At 35.2% G+C, this 24,852-nt stretch overlaps 2 protein-coding genes across 2 annotated transcripts; both read left to right on the top strand.

Moving 5' to 3' along the window:
• The first annotated feature begins 295 nt into the window (after positions 1 to 295).
• Positions 296 to 2,114, top strand: LOC136800005 (uncharacterized). Its single transcript, XM_067056627.1, has 2 exons — positions 296 to 374; positions 955 to 2,114. Exon 2 carries the CDS (start codon positions 1,062 to 1,064, stop codon positions 2,016 to 2,018), a length of 957 nt encoding a protein of 318 aa, XP_066912728.1. The 5' UTR covers positions 296 to 374; positions 955 to 1,061; the 3' UTR covers positions 2,019 to 2,114.
• An 11,793-nt stretch (positions 2,115 to 13,907) lies between these two features.
• On the top strand, positions 13,908 to 24,307 carry LOC136799994 (PX domain-containing protein kinase-like protein). Its single transcript, XM_067056621.1, has 17 exons — positions 13,908 to 14,023; positions 14,196 to 14,246; positions 14,409 to 14,456; positions 14,792 to 14,887; positions 15,312 to 15,408; positions 15,935 to 16,012; positions 16,213 to 16,289; positions 17,533 to 17,610; positions 17,754 to 17,858; positions 18,215 to 18,353; positions 18,646 to 18,691; positions 21,633 to 21,711; positions 22,098 to 22,294; positions 22,767 to 22,890; positions 23,422 to 23,508; positions 23,787 to 23,823; positions 23,988 to 24,307. The coding sequence occupies exons 1-17, from the start codon at positions 13,928 to 13,930 to the stop codon at positions 24,215 to 24,217; spliced, it is 1,665 nt and encodes a 554-aa protein (XP_066912722.1). The 5' UTR covers positions 13,908 to 13,927; the 3' UTR covers positions 24,218 to 24,307.
• Positions 24,308 to 24,852: the final 545 nt, after the last annotated feature.

Below are 24,852 nucleotides of genomic sequence, written 5' to 3'. Positions count from 1 at the left end.
TAGAGGTGGGTTTTGTCATTTCAATTTCTTAGATTAGCTATTGATCGGTCGATAATTGTAGGGATTAAAATTTTAAAAATGTTAGTCTGCGGTTAGTAATTAAAGTCTTTAAGAATTCGATTTGAAAGAGGCAAGTTAGAGGAGGGTGATGGTAAAAATGAAAGTTTAACATATCTGAAACCAGTTTGATTAGCAATTTCGTTCCTAGTCCTATTTAAAGGAGTTCTCTGATCTCTTATAAAAGGTTTGGGAACTAAGTTGGATGCTTTAAAAAAGGTATAGTGTAGGTAGATACGATCGTATTGAACGCATAAAAGGCAGTGTGGTTTGTTGATGTTTTAGTAGTTTCATTGGAGAACTATTACATGCACAAGGTCAGGTTTTTTTTTGTCAAATTTTTCATGCACAATCTGCGACAGAATATTGTGAATTTTGATTATTTCCTCGTTTTCAGAAACGTTGAAGATCGGCGAAAAAGTCGATTTCGGGCTATTTGTTAAAGTGTAATCGAATATCTCAATTTGGGAGAGGGATATAGACTTCCAAGTTCCACGCCATATTCTGAGCCTTATTACTGTGCCATTAATTTCTTGAGCTTTTGGATCCTCATATCCCAAGGTCTTAAGTCCAGCGTTAAAACTCAGATTAAAACTCTACCTTTCCAACCTAAGTTAGTAGGCTGCTGGCATCCTCTAACGGATTCGTGCTCTATACTACCTGGGGTTTTGTCGGGGTTTTGTAGAGGTCTGTGATTCAGACTAAAGTTAGAGCGCTTCCAAATCGTTTGTGGCTATAAGATTTCGTGGCAATTTCATTTTTTTCTCAAATATTTGTGACCTTGATTGTAAGTAAAGGTTAAATTTTTTAAAGAATGTCTAAAAGCTTCTTAAGAGATATACCTTCTGACTAATATTTTCAACTTGTATAATTCTAATCTTATTATTGAATTTTTAGGAGTTACATAATCAGAAACGTAAAATTTTACGAAAGCGAAAACTGCTCGTTGATATTAATTTGATCAGTTGATTTCTTTGGAAGAAAGAGATTCTGTAATTTTGAAAATGGACACGAAAATGAAGCAGATTACAAATCACGTTTTGATGATACGGCCCGTAGCTTTTCGAATGAATGAGCAGACGGCCGTTAACAATTACTACCAAAAAGAACTCGATAAAGACCCTGATCACATACAAAAACTTGCTACAAAGGAGTTTGATAATTTTGTTGATAAGTTAAGACAAGTCGGCGTTAAAGTTACCGTCGTTTCCGACACTTTGGAACCGAATACCCCTGACTCCATTTTCCCGAATAACTGGGTCTCGTTTCACCAGAATGGAACGGTCGGTATTTATCCGATGTTTGCCGAAAACCGGCGTTTAGAAAGACGAGATGACATATTGAAATCGCTTGAAAGCGATGGCTACAAAATCAATAAAATAATTAAATACACTTCGAAGGAAGATGAAAATATTTTCTTGGAAGGCACTGGGAGTATCATATTGGATCGAGAGAATCGAACCGCGTACTGTGCATTATCACCAAGAGCCGATCGAGATTTGTTCTTCCAATTTTGTAAAGATTTTGATTTCGCTCCAGTCGTTTTTACGGCATATCAAACAACAAACACTGGTCAACGTAAAAAAATCTACCATACTAACGTCATGATGTGCGTCGGAAAAACCTTTTCCGTCATCAACCTTTCGAGCATCGACGACGTGACGGAACGTCAAACTGTCATCAACACGTTAGAAAAGTCGGGGAAAGAAATTATAGATATCAGTGAATCACAGGTCTGCAATTTTGCTGGAAACATGCTTGAAGTACAAGGAAGAGATACCTCATACGTTGCCATGTCACAATCCGCATACAACGCTTTGGATGACTCACAAAGGAAACGGATTGAAGGCCACGCACCCATATTGAGTGTTGATATTACCACTATTGAGACTTTAGGCGGAGGAAGCGCTAGATGCATGATGGCGGAAGTTTTTCTTCAATATGCTCCCAAGGCTGCATAACTTCTTTTGATTACTTTATTCGTCGGCGAAAATAGGGTCGTTAGAATATCAAATTCAAACGTGTAACAAAAGCGAATTATTTGCTTTTCAATGTGTACTATATTGATGACGTCTGCAATAAACATAAACATAAACATGATATACGGTAACAAGATTGAAACTTTACTGCAGACAAAAAATATCAACTAAAAAGTAATGGTAAAGAGGCAAGTCATTCGCTAAAGTCTAAAAGGCTACCTTAACTATATCACGCATAACACAGTTAATTTACACACAGTAATTAAAATTTATAATTTTTACCGACGTCTCTTTCTGTAGTTTTGAACTCTTTAAATTAGTTATTGTTATACAAGAATATTAATTTCATCCGATTGAAATTTTATCAATATTCTTAACTTGATAACAACAGTCACAACTATTTTACGCGCACGGTAAACCTTTGAAGGCCCTTTGAAAATTAAAACTTTCCGTGCCCTATGTTTAAACACAATCACGCAACTTTGTTGTCATTCCCAGTCCCGTTAATACTGACATCAGCCTACACCAGGATATTTTCTGGCTTCCATAAGCAACGTAAATAAAAGCTCAGGGATACACGGAAAGAGGTTGGATTACGTCTTTGACTTTTCGTGGTATTCAAATCATGCATATCTTTTTATAAGCAAAGAAAACAAAAAGCGCGCCGTGTCTGGCGCCAGACTTATGTGGTACCAGATGTGGAAATATTCTACGACACGCTTTGCTCTGAAGGTCGGGCATATTTTAACGGGTAAATTGGTCCGCTCCTTTAGAGCTTTAGCGTAGGCGGCCGCCAATACGCCATCGGAATATCAGTAAGCGCCAGACACAAATGAGGTATATCAACAGTCTTTGTCTTTACCTCGGTTTATTATACCGGATGATAAGGTCATATTGCATCAAATAACGTTGGTCTTTGTCCTGCCTAACAGGTATAGGCCTAACAAAGTGTTCAGAACGCACGATGATGAGTATAGCAGTTATAGCATCGCAGAGTTTTCATAAGATCTCGATTCACCCTCCAACTACACGAGGCCCGGAATTCCCGAGTTATTTTTTCCAACATCCAAGTTAAAAAAACCGAGTTACGAAAAAACCAAGTTATCCCGAGTTATGACGTCATTTTTGGAATTTAGTGACGTCATTTTACATTTCATAACTCGGTTTATTTTGCTTCCTTTAACTTTCCGAGTTATTTTCCATTTTTCAACTCGGGAATTTTTTCTTTCTTTAGCTTTCCGAGTTATTTTCCATTTTTTTAACTTGGGAATTTTTGCTTCCTTTAGCTTTTCGAGTTATTTTTGAATTTTTAACTCGGGAATTTTTGCTTCCTTTAGCTTTCCGAGTTATTCTCCATTTTTTTAACTCGGGAATTTTTGCATGTTACTCTGTGTTAGGAGTTACTTGTAAAAGCATGATTTCGTTCGTAAAGCCCCACCCTCGACCCCATGGCTTATCTAACCCCCTTACGCTATTATTGATGATTCTGATAGACGCGTTGACGGGGGATATAAGCCCTGGTGCACTTTAAAAACGAAAGTACTTTTAGGCATGTACGCGAAACGTATGTCGATTAGCATAATCCCGCCATTTTACAAATTCCAAGAATTTGAAAAAATCAAAACAACCTAAACGATTCCTCCAATTATACGGTACTGGCCTCTTTAAGTCGCAGAATCGTTTATCGGCGCTGGCTCGCGAGGGTGCGTAAAGCCCTCTAAAAATGACGTCATTATATTAAAACGGTTATCGAATCTTTTTACGTTCGAAATGTATCATTCGAGCGTTTTTTTCCTCGCTTGCATAGCCTTACGTGGATGCTTAAGTCAAATTTTTCTCGTTGTCACGTGAACGTAGAATAAACGTAACGTAAACGAATGAATGAACACCAAATTTTCGTAAGGTCTTAAGTAAAATTTTACGTGCATTGTGAAAAAAGCTTTAGAAGCAGAAAAGTCACCCTTGGCTTGGCACATCCCTAGGAGGACTGAAATTAGATTTTGTGATCATTACGACCCTTCGAAGGTCCAAAAAAGGCACCCTTAAGGGCGGCACATACCCGTACTTGCCTTAGTACCCCCCCCCCCTCCGGGCATAGAACTCATTCACAAAATTCTTCTTCTATCTAGTCTATTCAAGCAAATAGTAAATTTGTGTTGTGCTTGTGGTTTCGATCAATAAATTAAAGCTGGTGTTTTTTAAGAAGAAAAATAACTCGGAAAGCTAAAGGAAGCAAAAATTCCCGAGTTAAAAAAATGGAAAATAACTCGGAAAGTTAATAAAGGAAGCAAAATAAACTGAGTCATGAAATGTAAAATGACGTCACTAAATTCCAAAAATGACGTCATAACTCGGGATAGCCCGTTTTTTTCGTAACTCGGTTTTTTAACTCGGAAAAAATAACTCGGGAATTCCGGGCCTCTCCGACTACTATTCATTTTAGATCAGGACAATAAAAAGACCCACACACTGGCTGTGGCTAGGCAAAAAATCAGCTTCGGGCAGTTTCCTTTTACCCAAAAGCTTTTTTCCGTACCGTACCCTTACACAACTTGAAACCCTTGTACCCTTTTTTAGGCTTTTGTTTAGGCTGCTGACATCCACTTAACGGATTCGTGATCCTTATAGGCCTTATACTACCTGGGGTTTTGTAGAGGTCTGCGATTCAGAGGGTAGGCTAAAGATTAGCTTTACAATTTTCAGCCGGCTATCCCTCCTCCCAAAAACAGCGTGGAAAATTTAGCAGAGAACGCACGCCCGACGAATATAGAATAGCTAGCTAATTATCTCCGCTCTCCTTGCCTTCGGTATCTAGTCTGTCGTTAACAGTCTAGTCGGCTGTAGCTTTTGTATACTGGACTATATAATCTGTAAATCATAATATGATTTGTGAGATTATTGCCGTTGAGCGCCTTGATATATGAACTGTGTAACTAATCTGAAATACGAAAAGGCTGAACAAGACTGAGCTACTGAAGTGCTGAAGTAAACACTTTTCGAATTTTTTGAACATCTTGTGACAAACAGTTCATTTTCATCTGCTGCTTGGTAATCCAGTGTGGAATCCATGCAAAAGCCACGCCAAAGATATTTTGAGGATCGAGAAGGTTACACCCAATTGAGGACATTCTCACGCCGAATATATTCGGCGTACTGTGCATGAATTCCAGACTGGTTGGTAATAACTTCTTTTTTCCTTCTTTGATAAGTACTGTTTGCAATTTTTCATGTTATAAGCCATACAAGAGTACAATGCAATGGTGGTCAGAATATGTTCGCATTTCTTGGTAAGGGTAGTAGAGTAGGTATAGGCAGATAGGAGGGTGTGTGTGCGCACTCGTTTATGGGATTTTTTGCTTGGAACAAGGAAGGATTTACCAAAATGAACTTCAATGCACTAGTACTTACCATTGAATCTAGCCTGGGAATCCAAGCGTTAAACTTTTTTCACAGTCTAGTTTATGATATTTTTGCTGCTTGTTTAACGCTTGCTTGGCTTGGCGCACAGGTAACTCGCCTGCAGGGAGATTTTTCAGGACCAGCTGAAAAAACAGCTGACGCACCGGACTTAACGAACACCGGACACGCGAAAATCCGGTGTAAAAGAGAATTTTTTTTACCACCGGACAATTTTTACACCGGACTTAAGGAAGTCGGATGTCCGGTGTCGGAGAAGGAAATTTTTTTTCCATCGGACAATCAAAATATCGGACTTGACCAGTCCGGTACGTCCGGTGTTTCTTAATTTTTCGTTTCATAAATGTCCGGCGTCCAAAATTCCCTGTATGCAACACCGGACTGACACCGGACTTATTACGTCCGGTGTAGCGAAAGGATACTTTTAGCCACCGGACAAATACACCGGACAGTCCGGTGCGTCGGCAGGGTCCTGATTTTTCCCTGCAATGCAGGTTCGGCCTGATTGGGCAGCTTTCGGCGTATTACTTAGCAGTACTTTCGCGCGCATTTTGATAATTTCGATTTGCGCGCATAATTTATGGAAAAAGCTGACTCTGCAAAAAAGAGGAAAACAAATGAAAATGAAAACATAGATTCATTTAGAACACAAGTGTTTCAACCGGTATTCCAGCGAAGCCATATTTTGGTTTGTACAGAAATTTCGCCCGCTCAAATCTAAACAACAAAATGGTCAATCTCACTAAAGCAAAACATTGTGGCCACGGCATTTCCCTGGATAAAAATTCTCGTCACGTGACCATCCGTGATTTTAGACCAATGAAAACGCTTCATTTCCCCGGATTAAAGTTGTGTCTACACTAACACGCGGGAAATGGCTAGAAAACGAGAGAAAAAACCGGGGGTCAAATCAAATTTTTCTTCCTTCTTGCGGCAAACATAAAAGACTTTAAGAGGCCATTTATTTAATAATAATAATAATAATTTATTTACAACCACCCATTACTGGGTAAGGTTGGACATAGAGTCATGACTCTCGCCCATGAGGCCTATTCACTTCAGAGAGTTACGACTCTATGTCGAGCTATCAAAAAAGAAAAAAAACTTCAAAATTATTTTTTCTTGCTTAAGGCAAGAGTAAAATATTGGTTTAATGAAACATTTTTAAACTCCATAGCTTGGTCAAGTAACGATTTCGTTGGCCGACCTCTTTTAGTGTAGTGATCGTTATTGAAAGTTAGTAATTTGACAGTTCGTGTTACTGGCATACGAATGATATGACTAACGTAATGATGTTGCTGAGATTTTATAAAGAAGCTAACATCAGATGTTCCACATATATTATGAAGTTGATTGTTGTTAATTGCATATCGATAGTCATTAGCATCCGGATTCACAAATCTGAATCCACCACGAATCATTCGACGGAGGAGTTTTCGATACACAACATCCAAACGGTCAAATTGTTTTTGGGTCAGATTCCAGTTCTGACAGGCGTATACTAGCCTACTTCGCACAAAGCTGTTCAGGAAAAGTATGCGAGTTTTCAGATTAATTCGAAAATTCTGAATTAAATTTGACATTTGTTGAAATTTAGTGTTAGCAAGCTGGATGCGGTGGTTTATCTCCTTTTCACCAGTGTTCGGCTGGTTACAATCGAGATAGGCTCCCAGGTATTTGAATTTAGAAACATTGGCTAGAAGAAAGGGGTGTTATATCATAAATGAATTATGTAAGTAAGTGATATGTTAAGTAACAAGCTCACCAATCTGGAAAGTAGGGCATGTACGCCGGATATCTCTGGCGCAGACTTTAGATTTCATAGGCTTATACAAAGGCTACGCCAAGAAATCTCTGGCGTAAATATTCTCTTCTTTCCAGACTGGCAAGCTCATTAACAATTTTATTTTGAAGTTTGTTTATAAAAACAGAACCCCCGTGCTATAAGATAATCTCATTTTCTTAACTTATGGACCCAATTGGAAGTCTTTGTAATACATATCATTTGGCAGTGTAGTTGCAGCCTATACAAGAATTGGAATCTAAAGTCTGAAGTCGTAACTCCTTGTCAGTGACCCCGCAGAGAAGTTTTTAGTTGGCAGAGACTGACTGTAGGTTGGTTTGGAAATCGTTTTATTTTGAAATGTAATCTTCACTTTAGATGAATACTTTTATTTATTTGGATTCATGAAAGGTTCAAGGTTTGTTTACTTTTTATTTCAAATTATTTCATTGATTTATTGAGCTGCAATAGCTGAATGAAAAACGAAGATTTTTGATAGTTATCATCGTGGGCTTGGCCGCCATTTTGAATTTCGATTTTTTTTCTCCTGTACTCGGCAATTTAGAGGTTGTTCGTAATACGCAATTTGGCTTACGCGTAACACTTGTAAGAAACAAAATGGCTGTCGGCTTGATGTCTAAATACATGTGGCTGTTGTTTTGATGTGGTTTTTAGTAGTTTTGAAAGTCTTTAGAGCTTTTGAAAGAGTTTTTATGGTAAGTTGATTATGTGTGTTTGCCTGGGATTCCAAAGTTCAGAAAGTCTGTCAACAAGGGTTCATACACAGACTGTTTATAACATTCTGTGTCAAACTAATCTACCTGCACCAAGCTCTATAATTTTAGAACTTTGTGAGGTGAGGTATTTTTTGTTTTTTCTAAGATTATGAGCTTGGATTCCCAGGCTACATTGAATCATTCAAATCTGTTTATTTTTTTAAAAATCAATCAGAAATTATCAGGAAAACCAGTAAAAAAAACTGCATCTAACATCTCTTTTCTTTCCAAAGATTTTGATGTTTTTTGAATAGAGTAAAATTTTTTAATTCAAATTTCTCACTTACTTTTTACTTTTTTGAAAATCCTTTTCGACTAACGGTTAGACAACTTTTAACATGCTCTTCGTGTTTGTTTTGATTTTTTATTTGAGGCGATCTTCTTAGAATAAAAAACTTTAAAAGCGAGCGGTACTAGTGCCAAGTTCCCGACCGACGTACCAGTCTGCGACCGATCGCTAAAAAGAAAAAATCAGTGCTCTACTTGCAGGTTAGGTCATATGAATTGATCAGGATGATAAAAAAACTCATAAGCTTTCCCGTATTTAATTTCTTTGCACTCGTTCTTTTGTTTTAAAATAGCTCACTTACATTTCCCTTTGGCATGTTTTTTTAGAATTTTTCTTCAAGTCGCCATTTTTTTCTAAAGTTTGTTTTTGTTTTGTTTTGAAAGTGGCGGTCTATGGAGAGTCTTCATTTGATAAAAACACGGGAATTTTTTATGTCTACCCGGAGATTCGATATACCGGTTTCCTTTGTTATTTCAATCCGGAGCTAGAAACTTCGCATTGGAGTTGTCAAGTTAAAGACCGCGGGCATGCCCCTTGAATGTTGTGATTGCAATGTAAAGTCTTCTTTTTTTTCTCAGCATCTGGAATGTTTTGATCGCAATGTAGAGTCTTCTTTTTCTTACTTTCGATTTTGTCGGTCGCAGACTGGACGTCTAATTTCGAAACTGATTGCATCAACTTTTTTATCAATATGACGAAGGAAACCCTATCGAGCTGATTTTTACAGAATGCTTTCTAACATACTCATAGTTTTGGACAAGTATTTTTTGGAGTTAGGGTAGGGCGTCAAAAGCCATTTTTGGGGCAAAGTCAAAAAATTCAAGATGTAGTGTTTTTTTATGAAAATTTAACCTATTGTGAGGCATTCTGCGCAATTTTTAAGGTCAGAAGTCCAAAATTGGCCGAATCCCCCTGGGGGTACTGATTCGCACTACAGGCAAAAATTGGAAAAAATGGCATTTTCTGGCCTTCTCAGGCCTGTAAATATGTCAAAACTATTGCAAATCTTATTTTTTTCATTTGCTGTACTAAACTTTATGAAGAAACAACAAAATAATCATATTGGGTTGAAAATTGTGCCCATTGGAGCCCTAAACGAGCTGTTTTAAGCCAATTTTGGGTAGCAAAATGCTTTTTAAGGCCAATTTTGCAAGTTCATAAACTTTAAACTGATTAAATCACATGTCTGAAATTTTCAGAGATGGAAGTCTTCAATAAAGTCTTTAAGCAAAATTAATTTCAAGTTTTTCACTTTTTTCAAAATATCATAATGTCGTCTTCAAAAATCGCTTTATAGCAAAAAAAATCATATTTATCAAAAAATAGCATTTTTTAAGGCAAGCTTCTACAAACTGAGTTTAAATGCTGACTGAAATTTTTTATGCAGTGATAGTATTCTGGAGATACTCCAGGGAAATCAAAATCATTTGGGTTTGGGATGCGTCTATGTCCGCCATTATGGAAAGAAAATCCCTGTTAAGAGCCATTTTTCAGGCAAAAACCCAAATTTGAACTGAAATAATCTCTAAAATGACAATAGACATAGGCCCGAATTTTCTTGCAGTGATAGTATTCTGGAAATACTGCAGGAAAATCAAAATCATTTGGGTTTGGGATTTGGGTATATCCACGTGATATCCACCATTTTGAAATTGAAATTCCTGCTAAAATGCAATATTTCAAGCAAAAATCCCAATTTTGACTGGAAAAATCTTAAAAATGGCAATAAACATGAACCTAAAATCTTTTTGCAGTGATAGCCTTCTGGAAATACTCCAGGGAAATCAAAATCCTTTGGGTTTAGGATAAGGGTATGTCCGCCATTATGGAATTGAAATATGTGCTAAAACTGGCTAAAATGCAATATTTCAAGCAAAAACCCTATTTTTGACTAAAAACTGCTCTGAAATGGCAATAGACATGGACCCAAATTTCTTTGAAGTGATAGTATTCTGTGAATTCTCCTGGGAAAACAAATGCATTTGAGTCTGGGATTTGTTTACTTCCACCATTATGGAAATGAAATTCCTGCTAAAACTGACTAAAATGCAACATCTCAAGCAAAAACCCAATTTTTGACTAAAAACCTTTCTAGAATGGCAATAGTTTTGGGCCCATAATCTTTTTGCAGTGATATTGTTCTGTAAATACTCCAGGGGTAAAAACTATTTAGGTATAAGATGTCTCTGGGACAACAATTTTTGACTTGAGGCCAGTTTTAAAATTTATATAATATTTCATGCCAAAATCCAATCTTTTTTTGACGGAACAAGTCTTGAGAATGGAAAAGTATGTGGGCTATAATGCAACATAAAGAATTGTTGAGTGGAATAGAATTTTTGCTATAATTTGTTTCAACTAGTATTTCTAAATTAAAGGATTGTAAATTCATATTTTTTGTTATAATGTAACATACAAAATATTTAGTCAATTATGACGTATTGGATGGAAACATGTAGCATTTTAACAGAGATTTCATTTCCATAATGGTGGATGTAAACAAATCCCAGACTCAAATGATTTTGTTTTCCCAGGAGAATTCACAGAATACTATCACTTCAAAGAAATTTGGGTCCATGTCTATTGCCATTTCAGAGCAGTTTTTAGTCAAAAATGGAGTTTTTGCTTGAAATGTTGCATTTTAGCCAGTTTTAGCACATATTTCAATTCCATAATGGCGGACATACCCTTATCCTAAACCCAAAGGATTTTGATTTCCCTGGAGTATTTCCAGAAGGCTATCACTGCAAAAAGATTTTAGGTTCATGTTTATTGCCATTTTTAAGATTTTTCCAGTCAAAAATGGGATTTTGGCTTGAAAAATTGCGTTTTAGCAGGAATTTCAATTCCAAAATGGTGGATATACCCAAATCCCAAACCCAAATGATTTTGATTTTCCTGCAGTATTTCCAGAGTACTATCACTGCAAGAAAATTCGGGCCCATATCTATTGTCATTTTAGAAATTTTTTCAGTTAAATTTGGGTTTTTGCCTGAAAAATGGCTCTTAGCAGGGATTTTATTTCCATAATGGCGGACATAGACGCATCCCAGACCCAAATGATTTTGATTTCCCTGGAGTATCTCCAGAATACTATCACTACATAAAAAATTTCAGTCAGCATTTAAACTCAGTTTGTAGAAGCTTGCCTTAAAAAATGCTATTTTTTGATAAATATGATTTTTTTTTGCTATAAAGCGATTTTTGAAGACGCCATTATGATATTTTGAAAAAAGTGAAAAACGTGAAATTCATTTTGCTTAAAGACTTTATTGAAGACTTCCATCTCTGAAAATTTCAGACATGTGATTTAATCAGTTTAAAGTTTATGAACTTGCAAAATTGGCCTTAAAAAGCATTTTGCTACCCAAAATTGGCTTAAAACAGCTCGTTTAGGGCTCCAATGGGCACAATTTTCAACCCAATATGATTATTTTGTTGTTTCTTCATAAAGTTTAGTACAGCAAATGAAAAAAATAAGATTTGCAATAGTTTTGACATATTTACAGGCCTGAAAAGGCCAGAAAATGCCATTTTTTACAATTTTTGCCTGTAGTGCGAATCAGTACCCCCAGGGGGGTTCGGCCAATTTTGGACTTCTGACCTTAAAAATTGCGCAGAATGCCTCACAATAGGTTAAATTTTCTTAAAAAAACACTACATCTTGAATTTTCTGACTTTGACATTTGACGCCCCACCCTATTGGAGTGGCAGTTGAAGCGTTTTTTCTTACGAAGCTTTTTTGTCCACAGGTAGCCATTTTTTATTTTTTTTGAAAAATCCGGCTTTTTCGTGTGCTTCCGTGCAAAGTTGGATCTTTCGGATTCTACTCGTTTTTTTCTAGAATTTTTTTTACACAGTACGGTAAATAGGTCAAGGCAGATTACTACCAAAAGAAATTCTCCAGAGGTTTGTTTTTGTATGACTTTTCTGGGTTCAAAGACGTTCGGTCGCCAACTAGACCGGTCGCCAACTGGGCAGGGGACTCTATATACACCTTTCCCGTAAAGTCGCAAAACAGATGCCCAAGGGTTGGCAAACGATATCATACTTCAGGATGCAAGTGAAATTTTTCAATCCGCGGACCTAGGATATTATCAGTTAGGGTTAGGGTTGGAGCTCGAGAGTCACATGTGCACAATATAAGGCTGACCAGGCTGAAGGCGTTCTTAGGGGCATTCGTACCCTGTGACTTAACTTAGGATCCTGTAGGGATTCTTGTAGGGGCACCGGTAGGGTTGGGAGCTTTCTTAATTAAGGTCTGTAAATTACACGCTGTAAATATTTGTGAATAACAACTTTCCGTCTCGTTCACAGCTGTTCCACCATCGATCCCACACAAACCATATTTTAGCTCTGAACAGAAATCCGCGCAAGAAATATCAAAACATTGATAAGTGGTCAAACTTTCTAAATTTTGTTAAAAATCAAAACACGCGAAAACATCATGCAACGTATGACCACAACTCCCGCTTGCTTCAATCAAGAATTTGGTCACGTGATCTGCCAACAAAAATCAACCAATGAAATCCTTTGTTTATAGCGCTATAAGGCCCTGTTCATATTACGCGCGTAATAAAGTGAGCAAAAACCAGGGGTTTGCAGAAATTTTAAGACTCGTTGCAGGGAAACACTTTTGGAAAACCAATTGTATGAAAAAAAGTTTCTATAACATTTATTTATTATGAAAACAAGTGATATTTTTATGTTTGAGCATTAAAACGTCTTATTTTATAATTTTATTTAAAAAATCTTACCCCCGTCTCGATTTTTTGGATCTTTTCTTCAGTTCCTGGGAAAGCAACTAAAAGCTTGCAAATATATCATTTTGAAATGTAATTAGACCCTAATCTTTTATTTTTTCCAACAGGTTTCAGGTCAGAATGTTTTGCCTGCATTGCCGCAGCGTGGGTTGAAATTTTGTGGGACTTGATGTAGGTCTGGTCGGAAATGGATTTATTTTGGGATGTAAACATTACTATAGCTAGATTATTTTCTTTATTTGGACAGAGAAAAGGTTCAAGGTTTGTCATGAAAAATGGCTTAACATACTATCAAAATCTGTGAACAGTGAAATATTGCCAAAAGTCAGCGAAATTGTCTTAAATTCATTTTAAATGAACATACAAATGTATAATTTTCACCAAGTGTAGAAAATTAAATTGTAAATCTTCCCTGAAAATTTCATTTGTCTTTGTTCGATAGAAATTTGTACGTCAAAAATCGAAAAATAGGGGCGTTTTTTCTGCCACATCTGGTAGATGTAGCTAGCCCTTTGATTTTAGTATCCCCCAGTAAAAAAAATTTGCTGTGCTGCAAGAAATAGAAAGCTGCCACTGCCAAATTTAGAGCTCATTTGAATTAGGGCTGTAGGTTCATTGGACCATTTAGCCTATCAATCACACCAATATCAACCAAATACTTTATATAATAATAATATAATACTAATATCCACAAAGCTATCTATCTTGATGTTTATAAATTATGATATCATTAAAAATGATATTATAATAAGATGGAATCATATTCAAATTAAATATAAAAGTATTTTGAAGAGCTGGCCATCTGAAATATATTCATAACATTAAATTTATTCTAATGATAATAGATTGTTAGATAAAAAAAGATGTCAGTGCTAGAGAAAAAAGGAAAAGGAAAGTTGGATGATACTGTTGTATTGAAATGCAACATCACCGGTTTTGTAAATATTGATGGACATACTGTAAGTATACAATTTTCTCATAATTAATGTGGCGGCATTTTTTTATATTTGTATGAAGTGTATCCAAATGTATTAATAGCATAGTAACTTATTTATGCTTTTGAATTTGAAATACAAAAATGAATTTCCTGCATCTAATAATCCAATCACTAATACTATATGTATTTTTTAGGAATTCAAATTAAAAGTTCAAAGAGGATCAAATCCAGATAACAGTTGGGAGGTGAGCGAGCCTTTGGTTGATATACTTGTCTTTCTAGATGCTTTGACCTTATTTTCGTTGATCTCCTCAGATTGAGTGCAAGCACCATTAACAAAGGACTAGGAAAAGATTCGTTATTGACTTTTTAAAACGAAGAATAGAGAATTTATTTTCCTCTTTTAGGTGATGCATCGATATAATGATTTTGCAGCACTGAATACACTACTCACGGTAAAGATTGTTTCAAATATGCTCCTTCCTTAAAATGATAATGTAATATCCACCTTTTCATAAATTACATCACAAAAAATCATTTGCCTCATATTGAAACAATTACCATGGTGATTATGTCCCTTGAGACATTAAATGATTTTTTTATGAATAAAAAGTAGTTTCAACACAATCCACTGGGAGTTGATCACCATGGCAATAATTTCAAAACAAGGCAAGTGATGTTTGTGACGTATTTTATGAAAAGATCTATCATGATTTATACAAAATATTTGTATGAAATGACAAAATGAGCTGACAGAGCTGTACTTTCTTAAATGTTTTTCTTTTGTCAGGCAAACCTTGTTGGTATTGAAGTTCCTTTCCCACCAAAGAAGGCATTTGGAAATATGGATAGTGCTTTCTTGCAAGAACGCAGGTTTGGTTTGCAGGTTAGAGGCAGATCTTTTTATTTCTGTCTGCTCAAGATAACTACAAATTATTGATTACTAAAACTTGCTTTGAGAGCAATGTAGTGTATTTGATGTCAATTTTGCAGGCATAAATGAAAGCTAAATAATGTCAATTTTTAGTTTTGAGAAGTCAAAATAACATTCACTGTAGGTTTTAATCCATCCCTTTTTGAACATTTGAATTAAAAACTTTGCAAAAACTGCTCTGTTGATCTGAATTATGAAAATTCTAGATTTTTGTTTGTAAAAGATAAAATACGTTGATAAGAAAATGGTATTACTGTATTATAGGTAAGTTCAAAAAAGATTTAGCATCTAGAATGATTGCTTTTATAAATATTCAAACACATTGATACATTCTATGACTCGTCATTGTGCAAAAATAATAAATCTTTTTATTTAGACTTTCATGGATCTGGTCTTGTCAAACAGTTTGTTTTCGCAAAATATTGCTGTAAAAAGATTTCTTGACCCTGGAAACTACTCAGATAACATTGATCGTAAGTCAAATTTGTTTCCAGTAGATATATCCACATCTTCCAATTTATGTTGAACTGTGAAAAAGAATGCTGCTTTTATTATTTGATATTTTCGACATGTTTCAGGCTTGTTCCATTCTCACACCCCTGTCTCACAGCCCCGGTGGAACTTTTTTCTAAGTGGGGATAAAATTCCTATTGAAATCCCAATGGGGATAGAAATTCCTTTGTTTCAAGGTTAAAAAATTCAGTGGCAATGGTTTTGAAGTGCAATTTTTAAACATTGAATTTCGAATGGGGATGAAATAAAAGTTAATTTCCAATTGGGGCTAAAATTCTAAGGTATTTTCCCACTGAGGACGAAACCTTTCTCAATCTTTCCAGTGGGGCTGGGCTGCCAGCAGGTCTGTGACACAGGGGTATATTCTCAAGAATTTGAGTTCCGTTCTCATATGATATTATCTTTTTGACCAGGTTTTTTCCGTTGGTGGTGGTAGTGTATGCTAAAATTTTGATCTAATATAGACATGCTTTTGTTTCTCAATAGAGATGGCACAACAACAAGCAGCCATGTTCTTTCGATCAGAACCAAATTGGGAACTACAGGAAAACATGAAAGAAATAGGTATGCCTTTTAAGTATACGATAAGAGCTGTTGCTAGGTAGCTAAGTGGGTTGTGTGTCCCTTCCTTGGTCATGGCCAGCTCTGTGTATGAGGATTGTATTGAATTTTCAAATTGTTTCTCTTCTATCAGATCATTCAATAAATACTTATTAGAAAGACATAATAGATATTATCAAACTGTAATTCTCATTCTTTCTAAGGTTGGAGGGTACGCAAACATTATTTTAGCATCAAATCCAAAGATGGGGCAGCAAAAACGAAATATTTACTCAGTTGGGTAAGTTAATGGTATCTCCCCATAATGGTATTAGTCCGGCGGCGATCCAGGATCACCCTTACAATTAGTAAATATGGGTTTTTATTTTATTTTCCCATCATATGGTCCCTTGGGACCCCAAAACCAGTTTTTGCCAAGCTGGCAAAGCTGGGGAAAATTTTTTATGGGGGCTTGAAGGGGGTAGGGTCATTTTAGCCTGGGGGTCCTTAGAAAGTCGATTTTTGAAGTTCTCATTTAGCTAAAACTGATTGTGCCATCAGATAGAGCTTGAAGAGTAGATCTCCAAAATGGGGTAATTTGTCTCATTTAGTGGACTTAGTCCCCCGGAATTGGTCGATACGTCTTCAAAAATGCAATATTTTGTGCTGACGTCAGCATTTTTGAGAGAATTTTCAGCAAAAGATTCCACTTTTAACAGATGCGTCTCGAAGAGTACTATCGATTAGAGGGGTCATTTATAGGGTTTCCTAGGCTAGATCATGAGATATTAGAGTTTGAAATTTTGCTGACTCAGCAGAAAAGGGCAAAAAACGTTGAAAAACGCTTAGTCAGCAAAATTTCAAACTCAAATATCTCATGATCTAGCCTAGGAAACCCTATAAATGACCCCTCTAATCGATAGTACTCTTCGAGACGCATCTGTTAAAAGTGGAATCTTTCGTTGAAAATTCTCTCAAAAATGCTGACGTCAGCACAAAATATTGCATTTTTGAAGACGTATCGACCAATTCCGGGGGACTAAGTCCACTAAATGAGACAAATTACCCCATTTTGGAGATCTACTCTTCAAGCTCTATCTGATGGCACAATCAGTTTTAGCTAAATGAGAACTTCAAAAATCGACTTTCTAAGGACCCCCAGGCTAAAATGACCCTACCCCCTTCAAGCCCCCATAAAAAAATTTCCCCAGCTTTGCCACATTGGCAAAAACTGGTTTTGGGGTTCCAAAGGACCATATAATGAGAAAATAAAATAAAAACCCATATTTACTACTTGTAAGGGTTGATGCAAAAAGGCCCTTTTCGCCGCCCGACTATATTGAGTTGAATCCAAATTTCCAGTTTTTTTTGCAACATAAGCTGTTAAGATACATTTTTTTTCTCCATGAACCCAAACTTCACGATAAAGCTACGAAATAATCAAACAATCTCCATTGTATTAATGTTTGATTTTCTCAGTGAGTTACGATAGCTTTGTTTTAGCTACAATCAATGGCTTGATCATTTCACCACTTATAATTCAGGTTGAACATGGACCAGATCTGACGTTGGACCACCAGACCACATTATTAGGGCTTTTACATCAATTAGTTTCACTACAGGTTTATTTTACTGATTTTTATTCTCTCAAATTTTGTAGTCATTTTATCAGATTTTGATTATTACAATTATGTACATATCTGAAATCTTATAATTTGATATCAGTCAAAACAGGCAACAGGAATATTTTCCAATTTCTTTCCAGCATCCATTCATTTATCCAGTCACTTACGCATCGTGCACAGAAAAAGGAGCAACTATAGTTCGACAATTTCATAATACTGGCTCTTTGAGAGATGTTATATGCAAGGTAAAAAAAGTCAATTTGTTTGCTATTGAGGATTTCTTGTATCCCTTCTTAGGAATCATTTTTAGATTCATACGATTTGATTCGTAAGACTCGAGGTAAAAACTTGTGTTGTCAACTGGAATCGACCATATCAAAATTGACTGATATCAAAATATGAGTAGAATCATTATCAAACCATTTGTTGTTGTTTGTTAATTGGTCTATTGAGTTGAACTCCTAATTTGGGGGCTGCCAGCATTTTTGACCAGTACTGGAGAAAGGTTTTTGGTATTCCTTGAAGAAACTACTGGTATTCAGGTATTTTGTACCCTCTGAAGCCTCCATTTAACTTTTTCATTTAAATGTTAACTATCCAGGCAAAACCACATCATCCCAGACTGAAGAAATATGGAAATTTGAGAATTCGAATACCTTTGGAATTCAGTAATATCAAGCGAATTGGTCGGCAAGTTCTAGAAGCACTCAAATTTTTAAAAGACAAAAATTGGCCTTATGGTATGACCCCCTTTTACATGATTTTACTATAGACGTGATCAAACAATAGCCTGCCTCCCAGTGTTAAACTACATTCTACAATACTGGGTGTGTTTTAAAAACACTCTTTTTTTAATTTTCTCTGTTTATTTATTATGAATTTTGAATTTTCTGAACAGCCGTTATTCATGGAACTGATTTTAAAAATTGTTTTATACATGAATTACTGTCGATCAGGAATCTAACAATCTCAACACAACGAGTTTGAAATGTTATTTCTAAATCAACATCAGCTTTATGTTATTATTTTTAGGTCATTTGCATGCTGGAAATGTTGTAGTTGATGGAAATAATTGCAGGTGATTTTTCGTTCGAACCAATAGTTTAAAGCAATTTTCACATTATAAGCAAATAGGTTGCCAAAGCTTCAAATTAGCCAATTAAGCCTTTGATCCAATAAGCGTAAATATGGTATAATATTAGGGATGTTCAAAGCTAATTTTTCAAAAAACTACCCCTGACCCGAAAGTTGGAGTTGCTTATAAAACGAATGCTTAATGATGATAGATGATAGATACTTCTTTTAGCTCTTGAATTGATTTCATTATAAAGTAATGAATGAAAATACCAGGTCCTATTAAATTTGTAGGAAATGCAGCTAGCCACTATTGACAATTATGAAAACTGCGAAAGCCAGTTTTTGATTTTTTTTGCTGGTGAAATTCCATGTTCAAAATTCAAATAACACAGGGATCCCACTCCTCCTAAAATTCCTAAAATAAGTCAAAACTCCTAAAATCCTCCTAAAATGCAGCAAATTCTCCTAAATTCCTAAAATCTGAAAACTTTATCAAGCACGGTAGCTGATTTTGTTTGTATATTTGTATAATCAGACAAGAAACTAAGATTTTTCCTCAATAAAGTCAAAACAAACTAGGAGCAAGCTACCTGACCTTGAAACAACATGTTTAAAATATATTTTTGCACTGAAATATTTGAAACAAAATAATGTCAAATTTGTACCGTGGTTTCGTAAGCAAGGCAAACTGTATTCAAAGTACCATAGAAGTGGATGTGTTAGGTATTAGAGCTTAAGTTTTTGTGGATTTGGTACTGTGGCAGAAGGTATCAGTCAGAGCTAAGTCACTTTTTGATATTTTATTTTGTCTTTGAAATATTAGTTCAAATCTGTGATGGACGGAACGTCCCGTTATAGCAGGGGGGGTGAAGCAGTTAGTACAAGACATCATGCCTACTAACTGCTTTCTCGGAAGAAGTTAGTAACACCACCACCTTGGTACACTTAGTACAGTTAGTACTAACTGAATTTAGCCTTGAAAAAGGCTTTTGACCTTCATAAATTCAATAAAATCAAATAAAATCAAATTTAATATCTTAAAAATGATTCAATATCCATAGCTTTCAATAGGAAAAAACAACATTTTAGAAAATCAAATTTCTTTTGCAACCAGCAAATTGTTTTTAAGATTTAAAAAAAAAATTTCGAAAATTTGAAAAAAAAATGTACTTCCCAAAAAAATTTTTTGGTAAAATATGGTCTTTTTTTTTTAATTTTCTCACAAAATCCTATTTTTTACACAATTAGTACCAAAATTTGGCAAATTTTTAGCAGGGGACCACCCTTTTTTGCAGTTAGTACATCTGAGTACTAATTGATTTTATCCAATTCATATGGCACACCACCACGGTACTAACCGGCATGATGTCTTGTACTAACTGCTTCACCCCCCCCTGGTTATAGTTATAACTGAAAATATGTGACGGACAGGACACAATTTTGTTGTTTTCGAAGCAAAATTTAGTATTCAAAGCTTCTTACAGGAAAAATTAATCAAAATCTTTACAGTTTTCTCCACTATTTGGTCACATCTTGATGGGAGAGTACTCAAAATACAAAAATACATCCTCAGAACATACAATTTCTTAAATAAATAAGCATCTTGTGCCGAATTCACCTTTGAAAACAAAAAATTATGTCCCGTCCGTCACACATTTTCAGTTATAACTCAAATTTGGCTCAAGAAAACAGCCTGAAATTTTCAAATCATATACTTACATTATAGAGTAATACTTTTAAATAAAATTGACTAAAATTTAGAAAGCCAAATTTAAAATTGAGTGGATAAAAGACAAGCATATGAGTGACGGATGGGACGTCCCGTCCGTCACAGATTTTTGCTAATATTTCAAAGACGAAACAAGTATCAAAAATGACTTAGTCCTGACTGATACCTTCTGCCACAGTACCAAATCCACAAACACTCAAGTTCTAATACCTAACACATCTACTTCTATGGCAATTTGAAGACAGTTCAAAACCACGGTACAGATTTGGTGCAATTTACCCCTATGTTTATTGAAGGAGTGCAGACTTTATTCAACAAAGAGAACTCAAATGTTTTAAGGTTTGATGGTTTGCGCCCTCATCTTTGAATTTTTTACTTGAGCATAAGCTTTGTTACAACACAATGCCTTTCCCTGTTAATGAAAAGAAATATGAACGCTGACAACTATTTTCTAACTGCATTACAAAATGTTCTAAATAATCTGCTTTAATGTTTTGCCATTCTATTTCATCCGCTTTAATTCATTTTGCTCTTTTTTAGTAAACAGAATATAAAAGCAGTAAATGTGCCTGATTATTTATATTCAAAATAAGTTGATAGTGTGCTTTAGTTTGTTTTTGAGGCTCAACTATTATGACTAGTTTTATTGTGTTTGTGGATGGCTTAATTTGCTTAGTACTCATTGGTTTCCAAGTCTATTTTTTTTTGTATCTATTCAATTTTTGGAAGATCTCAAGATGAGTTTTTTGGTAACTAGCCTTCTGTTGAAATATCTATTGTTACTTTGAATAAAATCAGTCTATATTGCTCAGATTACATCTCAAATTTGTCCCTAGTTTTTCTAATTCAAGTTGCCTTTTGTTAATATTTTTGATCTTGTAAGTTAGCAGTAAGTATGACTGGTAATTTAGCCATATTGAGAGAATTTCTTTTAGAACGAACAATACTTTACGTAAAGTAATTTTATTTTTGTTACATTATTTTAGTCTTCCTGTGGGTGATTTTTTCTGATTGCTGACTTCAGGTCGATTTTAGAAATTTATTTCTTAAATTTTCCTAAAATCCTCCTAAAAAATTGAAAATTCTCCTAAAATTCTCCTAAAATTTGGCCAAAGTCCTCCTAAAATTTGTCCTAAAATTAAGATATTCAGGCGTGGGATCCCTGAATAACATATTTGAGTCAAAAATTTATTTTATTTTTTTCTGCTTGAAGATTGCTGGATGTAGAAAATGGAATACTGGGCCTGCCCACACTTTATCGATCTTTTATTATGGAGCTCAAAGCTGTCAAGGTAACTCTTTAGCTCTAGTAGTTGAGATGGTTGACTTTATTCATTACTATCCCTTAGTCTTGATGTCAGCAAATTTACTATAATGTTTATGTCAATGTGATTTCTCCATTTGATGCTAATGCAATGACCTCTTTCAATCTTTCAGGCATAATCTGAAACCATTCACTTTCACATTGTTACAGTCTCCTTGATTTCTTAAAGCCAAGTTTTGTGCTTGGACAAATTTAGCAAATCAATCTGTCAAGCCATGTCCGATCTGTTCTTGCAATTTTATAATCCAAAACTTGGTGATACTCGAACTTATCTCTTTTATTTGTCACGATAAGTGAAAAATTATTCCTTCGTTCATTGACTTATATAATTTTATCCATTCGTGTCATATATAGGATCTGGAAGCAGTTGATGTTTACTGTTTCGGTCACTTTCTGTACGAAATCACATTCGGTAACCCATTGAACATGGCACACGTAGGTAACCTTCCTGAAGACTGTCCTCCCATGATACAACCAATACTACATTCAATATTGAGTACCTCAGCTGTCAAAAGTGGATTACCCTCTATAGAAGATCTACTGGCAAATCCGTAAGAGATAAACATGATTTTGTTTTCTTTCCTTTTGATTGAAAATCCTTTCCTTTCAAGCAGGGTTCTCACTGGTCAGGGAACCTGGAAAACCTAGAAAACCTGGAAATTGTACTAATTGTACGTTTTTGTCAGGGAGAAATACCCTTTTTTAGTAAAAAAATCAGGAGAAATAATTGGTAATAACTAGTGGGAACCCTGTACAAAGTATTATCGCCTTTTCCTTTTTTATATAGTTTCATTGATCTATCCGATGTACATAATGTGAAAATCGATTGGGTTAGGTTGGCAAGATTTCCCAAGTATCTTGTTAACATGCCAGAACATTTAGTATTTTCTTAAAAAAATACCTCAAGGAGGGAAACGCTTTAGTTTTCGTCATAGTAAGCCAGTCTCTTTAGTTCTGGCAGATTTCAAATTAGTGTAATAGCAACTTTATGTTTCAATTCGATCTAACATTTTTGAATTTCAGTCTGTTTGCAGACGTACCATGCATACTGAACGAAAAACCAGTTTTTAAAGTGAATAAAGTGAAAGATGCACTTCGGCAATCCAAAGAAGCAATCGAAGGACGACTGAAGGAAGACCAAAAAAGGGTTTGTTTTGATATAAGGTCCTACTTTTTCATCATGTGTGTGTGTTTTCTGCTTTATTACCTAAACAGTATGAAGCTTGACTTTAAATTTTTAACCACAGTGATTCATTTTTTATAGCCTTATTAATTTATGTGATGCTGTTATATATAGTACCAAACCTACCAATCCCATAATATTGTTTCATATGTGATTAAATTTCAAAAGAGATATGCCTCATATCATTTCATGTAGATTGCTACTGGCAGCGCTAAATTTCAGAGCTCTTTTGTAATCTTAAAAATAACAGGTTTACCATTCAAAATGTAACTGCAGTTAACTATCGCCAACTCGAACGGGGAATCTCATGTGTTCGAATTACTTTACTTTACTTACGAATTAATTGTTCGAGATATTGGAACTATAGAAAGTATTTTAAGAAGGTTTCTCCTTGACGGGAACTGGAGAAAAGTTTCTAATTATAGAAATATTCGAAAAATAGAAGTTCGAATAATAATAGAGATAGCTGTATTATTGTTTTGAATTATTTTGCAGCTACGGCAGTTCAACCGCCTTTCCAAAGCACGTTCTGAACTAATGTCTGAAGAAGAGAAAAAGAAAAGGAAAAAGACCAATAAGAAGGTACCATTCAATTGACTCTACCTTAATCAAATTCTTGCATGAAAATATAATTTGTTCAGATTACAAAAAGATATAGAAGTTCAAGCTGGTCTTAGTCTTCTCTATTAGACCTTACTTAATCTACATTGAGTTTAATCCTTTAGCTGTAGCTTTTTAAATGGTCTTTATTCTGTCAAATTATGATATAACGAAATGCTAGTATTTTCGGCAATTCACTACCAAGGTATTAAATGTTTGGTTTTCCAGGTTTCTCACTCGTTTATTTTTTATGTTTTTAGAAAGCATCAACTGCAAAAGCCAGTACAATACCTGAAGGTGTCTAAATTTTTAATTTTTTTTCAATGAAATGATGATCCAAGAAATCTTAACTGCATAATACATAGTAATTTGACGTTGCATTGATGATTTTCTATAATTGTATTATCTATTTGGATTAGTTTTACCCATTTTGCAAGGTCTTGGTTTTCCATATTTCTTAGCAAAACCACCAGTTACCAAACAAGCATCCGTATCAAAAGCACCGAAAACGCCCACTGAATCAAGCGCCCCAGTTGCGCCACTCCCTCCACCTGCACCAACAAATAACGTTCCTAAAAGTCCGCCACCACCCACCCAAGAAGGAAGAGGCGCCCTTTTGAGCTCTATTAGTGGTTTCAAGGGTGGTTTGAAGAAAACACAAACGAATGATAGAAGTGGTCCAAAAGTATAAGATTCGGAGTTTGAGAAAATGAATTGTATGTCTCTTGTTTTGATTGATGAGCTATTGTAGTGGAAGTGTTTGGCTGGATTGTGTTTTCGAAATGGATTATGTAGCAATCGGCTGGTTTACTGGTTCAAAACTAATAAAGCTTCATGGCTCTCGATATTGAGAAGTTTGTCTTTTGATTTTTAGGGACAATCTGGAGTTTTTACAAGCTCTTATGTGATTTGGTTGGTCGTTAAGATGTAATAAAAACAATCTTTACTTTACTTTTTCTAAAGAACGCGTCATCTCTATTACTTTAAATGACCAATGTGAAGTATCTTATAAAAACTCCAGCTCATCCCGATTTTTAAGTTACAAGATCCCATGGCTCAATCTAAAGTCTTTTTACAAAACCTACTCTTAAATAACATTGCTTATGTAAATCAACAGTCTGCAGGCGAAATCTTGCTTTCAAAAGCATTTACTGCTAGTTAGCCCTTTCAAAGCTACAAAATGTATTAAAAAGTACCGATTTCAAATCGAATATCTCTACTTTAGCAAAAGGCTATAAATATACCATGCCATGTTTTTCAAGGTCTATCTATTCAGTATACCAGCTCCCAAACAAAATTATAGTAGCTGAAAGAAGTCATTCTTTT

Source organism: Clytia hemisphaerica, unplaced genomic scaffold, assembly GCF_902728285.1.
Source record: "Clytia hemisphaerica strain Z4C2 unplaced genomic scaffold, Clytia hemisphaerica genome assembly, whole genome shotgun sequence".
Lineage (NCBI taxonomy): Eukaryota > Metazoa > Cnidaria > Hydrozoa > Leptothecata > Clytiidae > Clytia > Clytia hemisphaerica.
This window is presented reverse-complemented; position numbering and strand designations above follow the sequence as displayed.

Bases quoted from the DNA above. Each gene is read 5' to 3' on its own strand.
- LOC136800005 (XM_067056627.1), top strand. From the start codon at position 1,062: ATGGACACGAAAATGAAGCAGATTACAAATCACGTTTTGATGATACGG.
- LOC136799994 (XM_067056621.1), top strand. From the start codon at position 13,928: ATGTCAGTGCTAGAGAAAAAAGGAAAAGGAAAGTTGGATGATACTGTT. The intron at 17,611-17,753 runs GTTTATTTTACT...ATTTCTTTCCAG, and splicing joins ATCAATTAGTTTCACTACAG to CATCCATTCATTTATCCAGT. The intron at 18,692-21,632 runs GTGATTTTTCGT...TTCTGCTTGAAG, and splicing joins GTTGATGGAAATAATTGCAG to ATTGCTGGATGTAGAAAATG.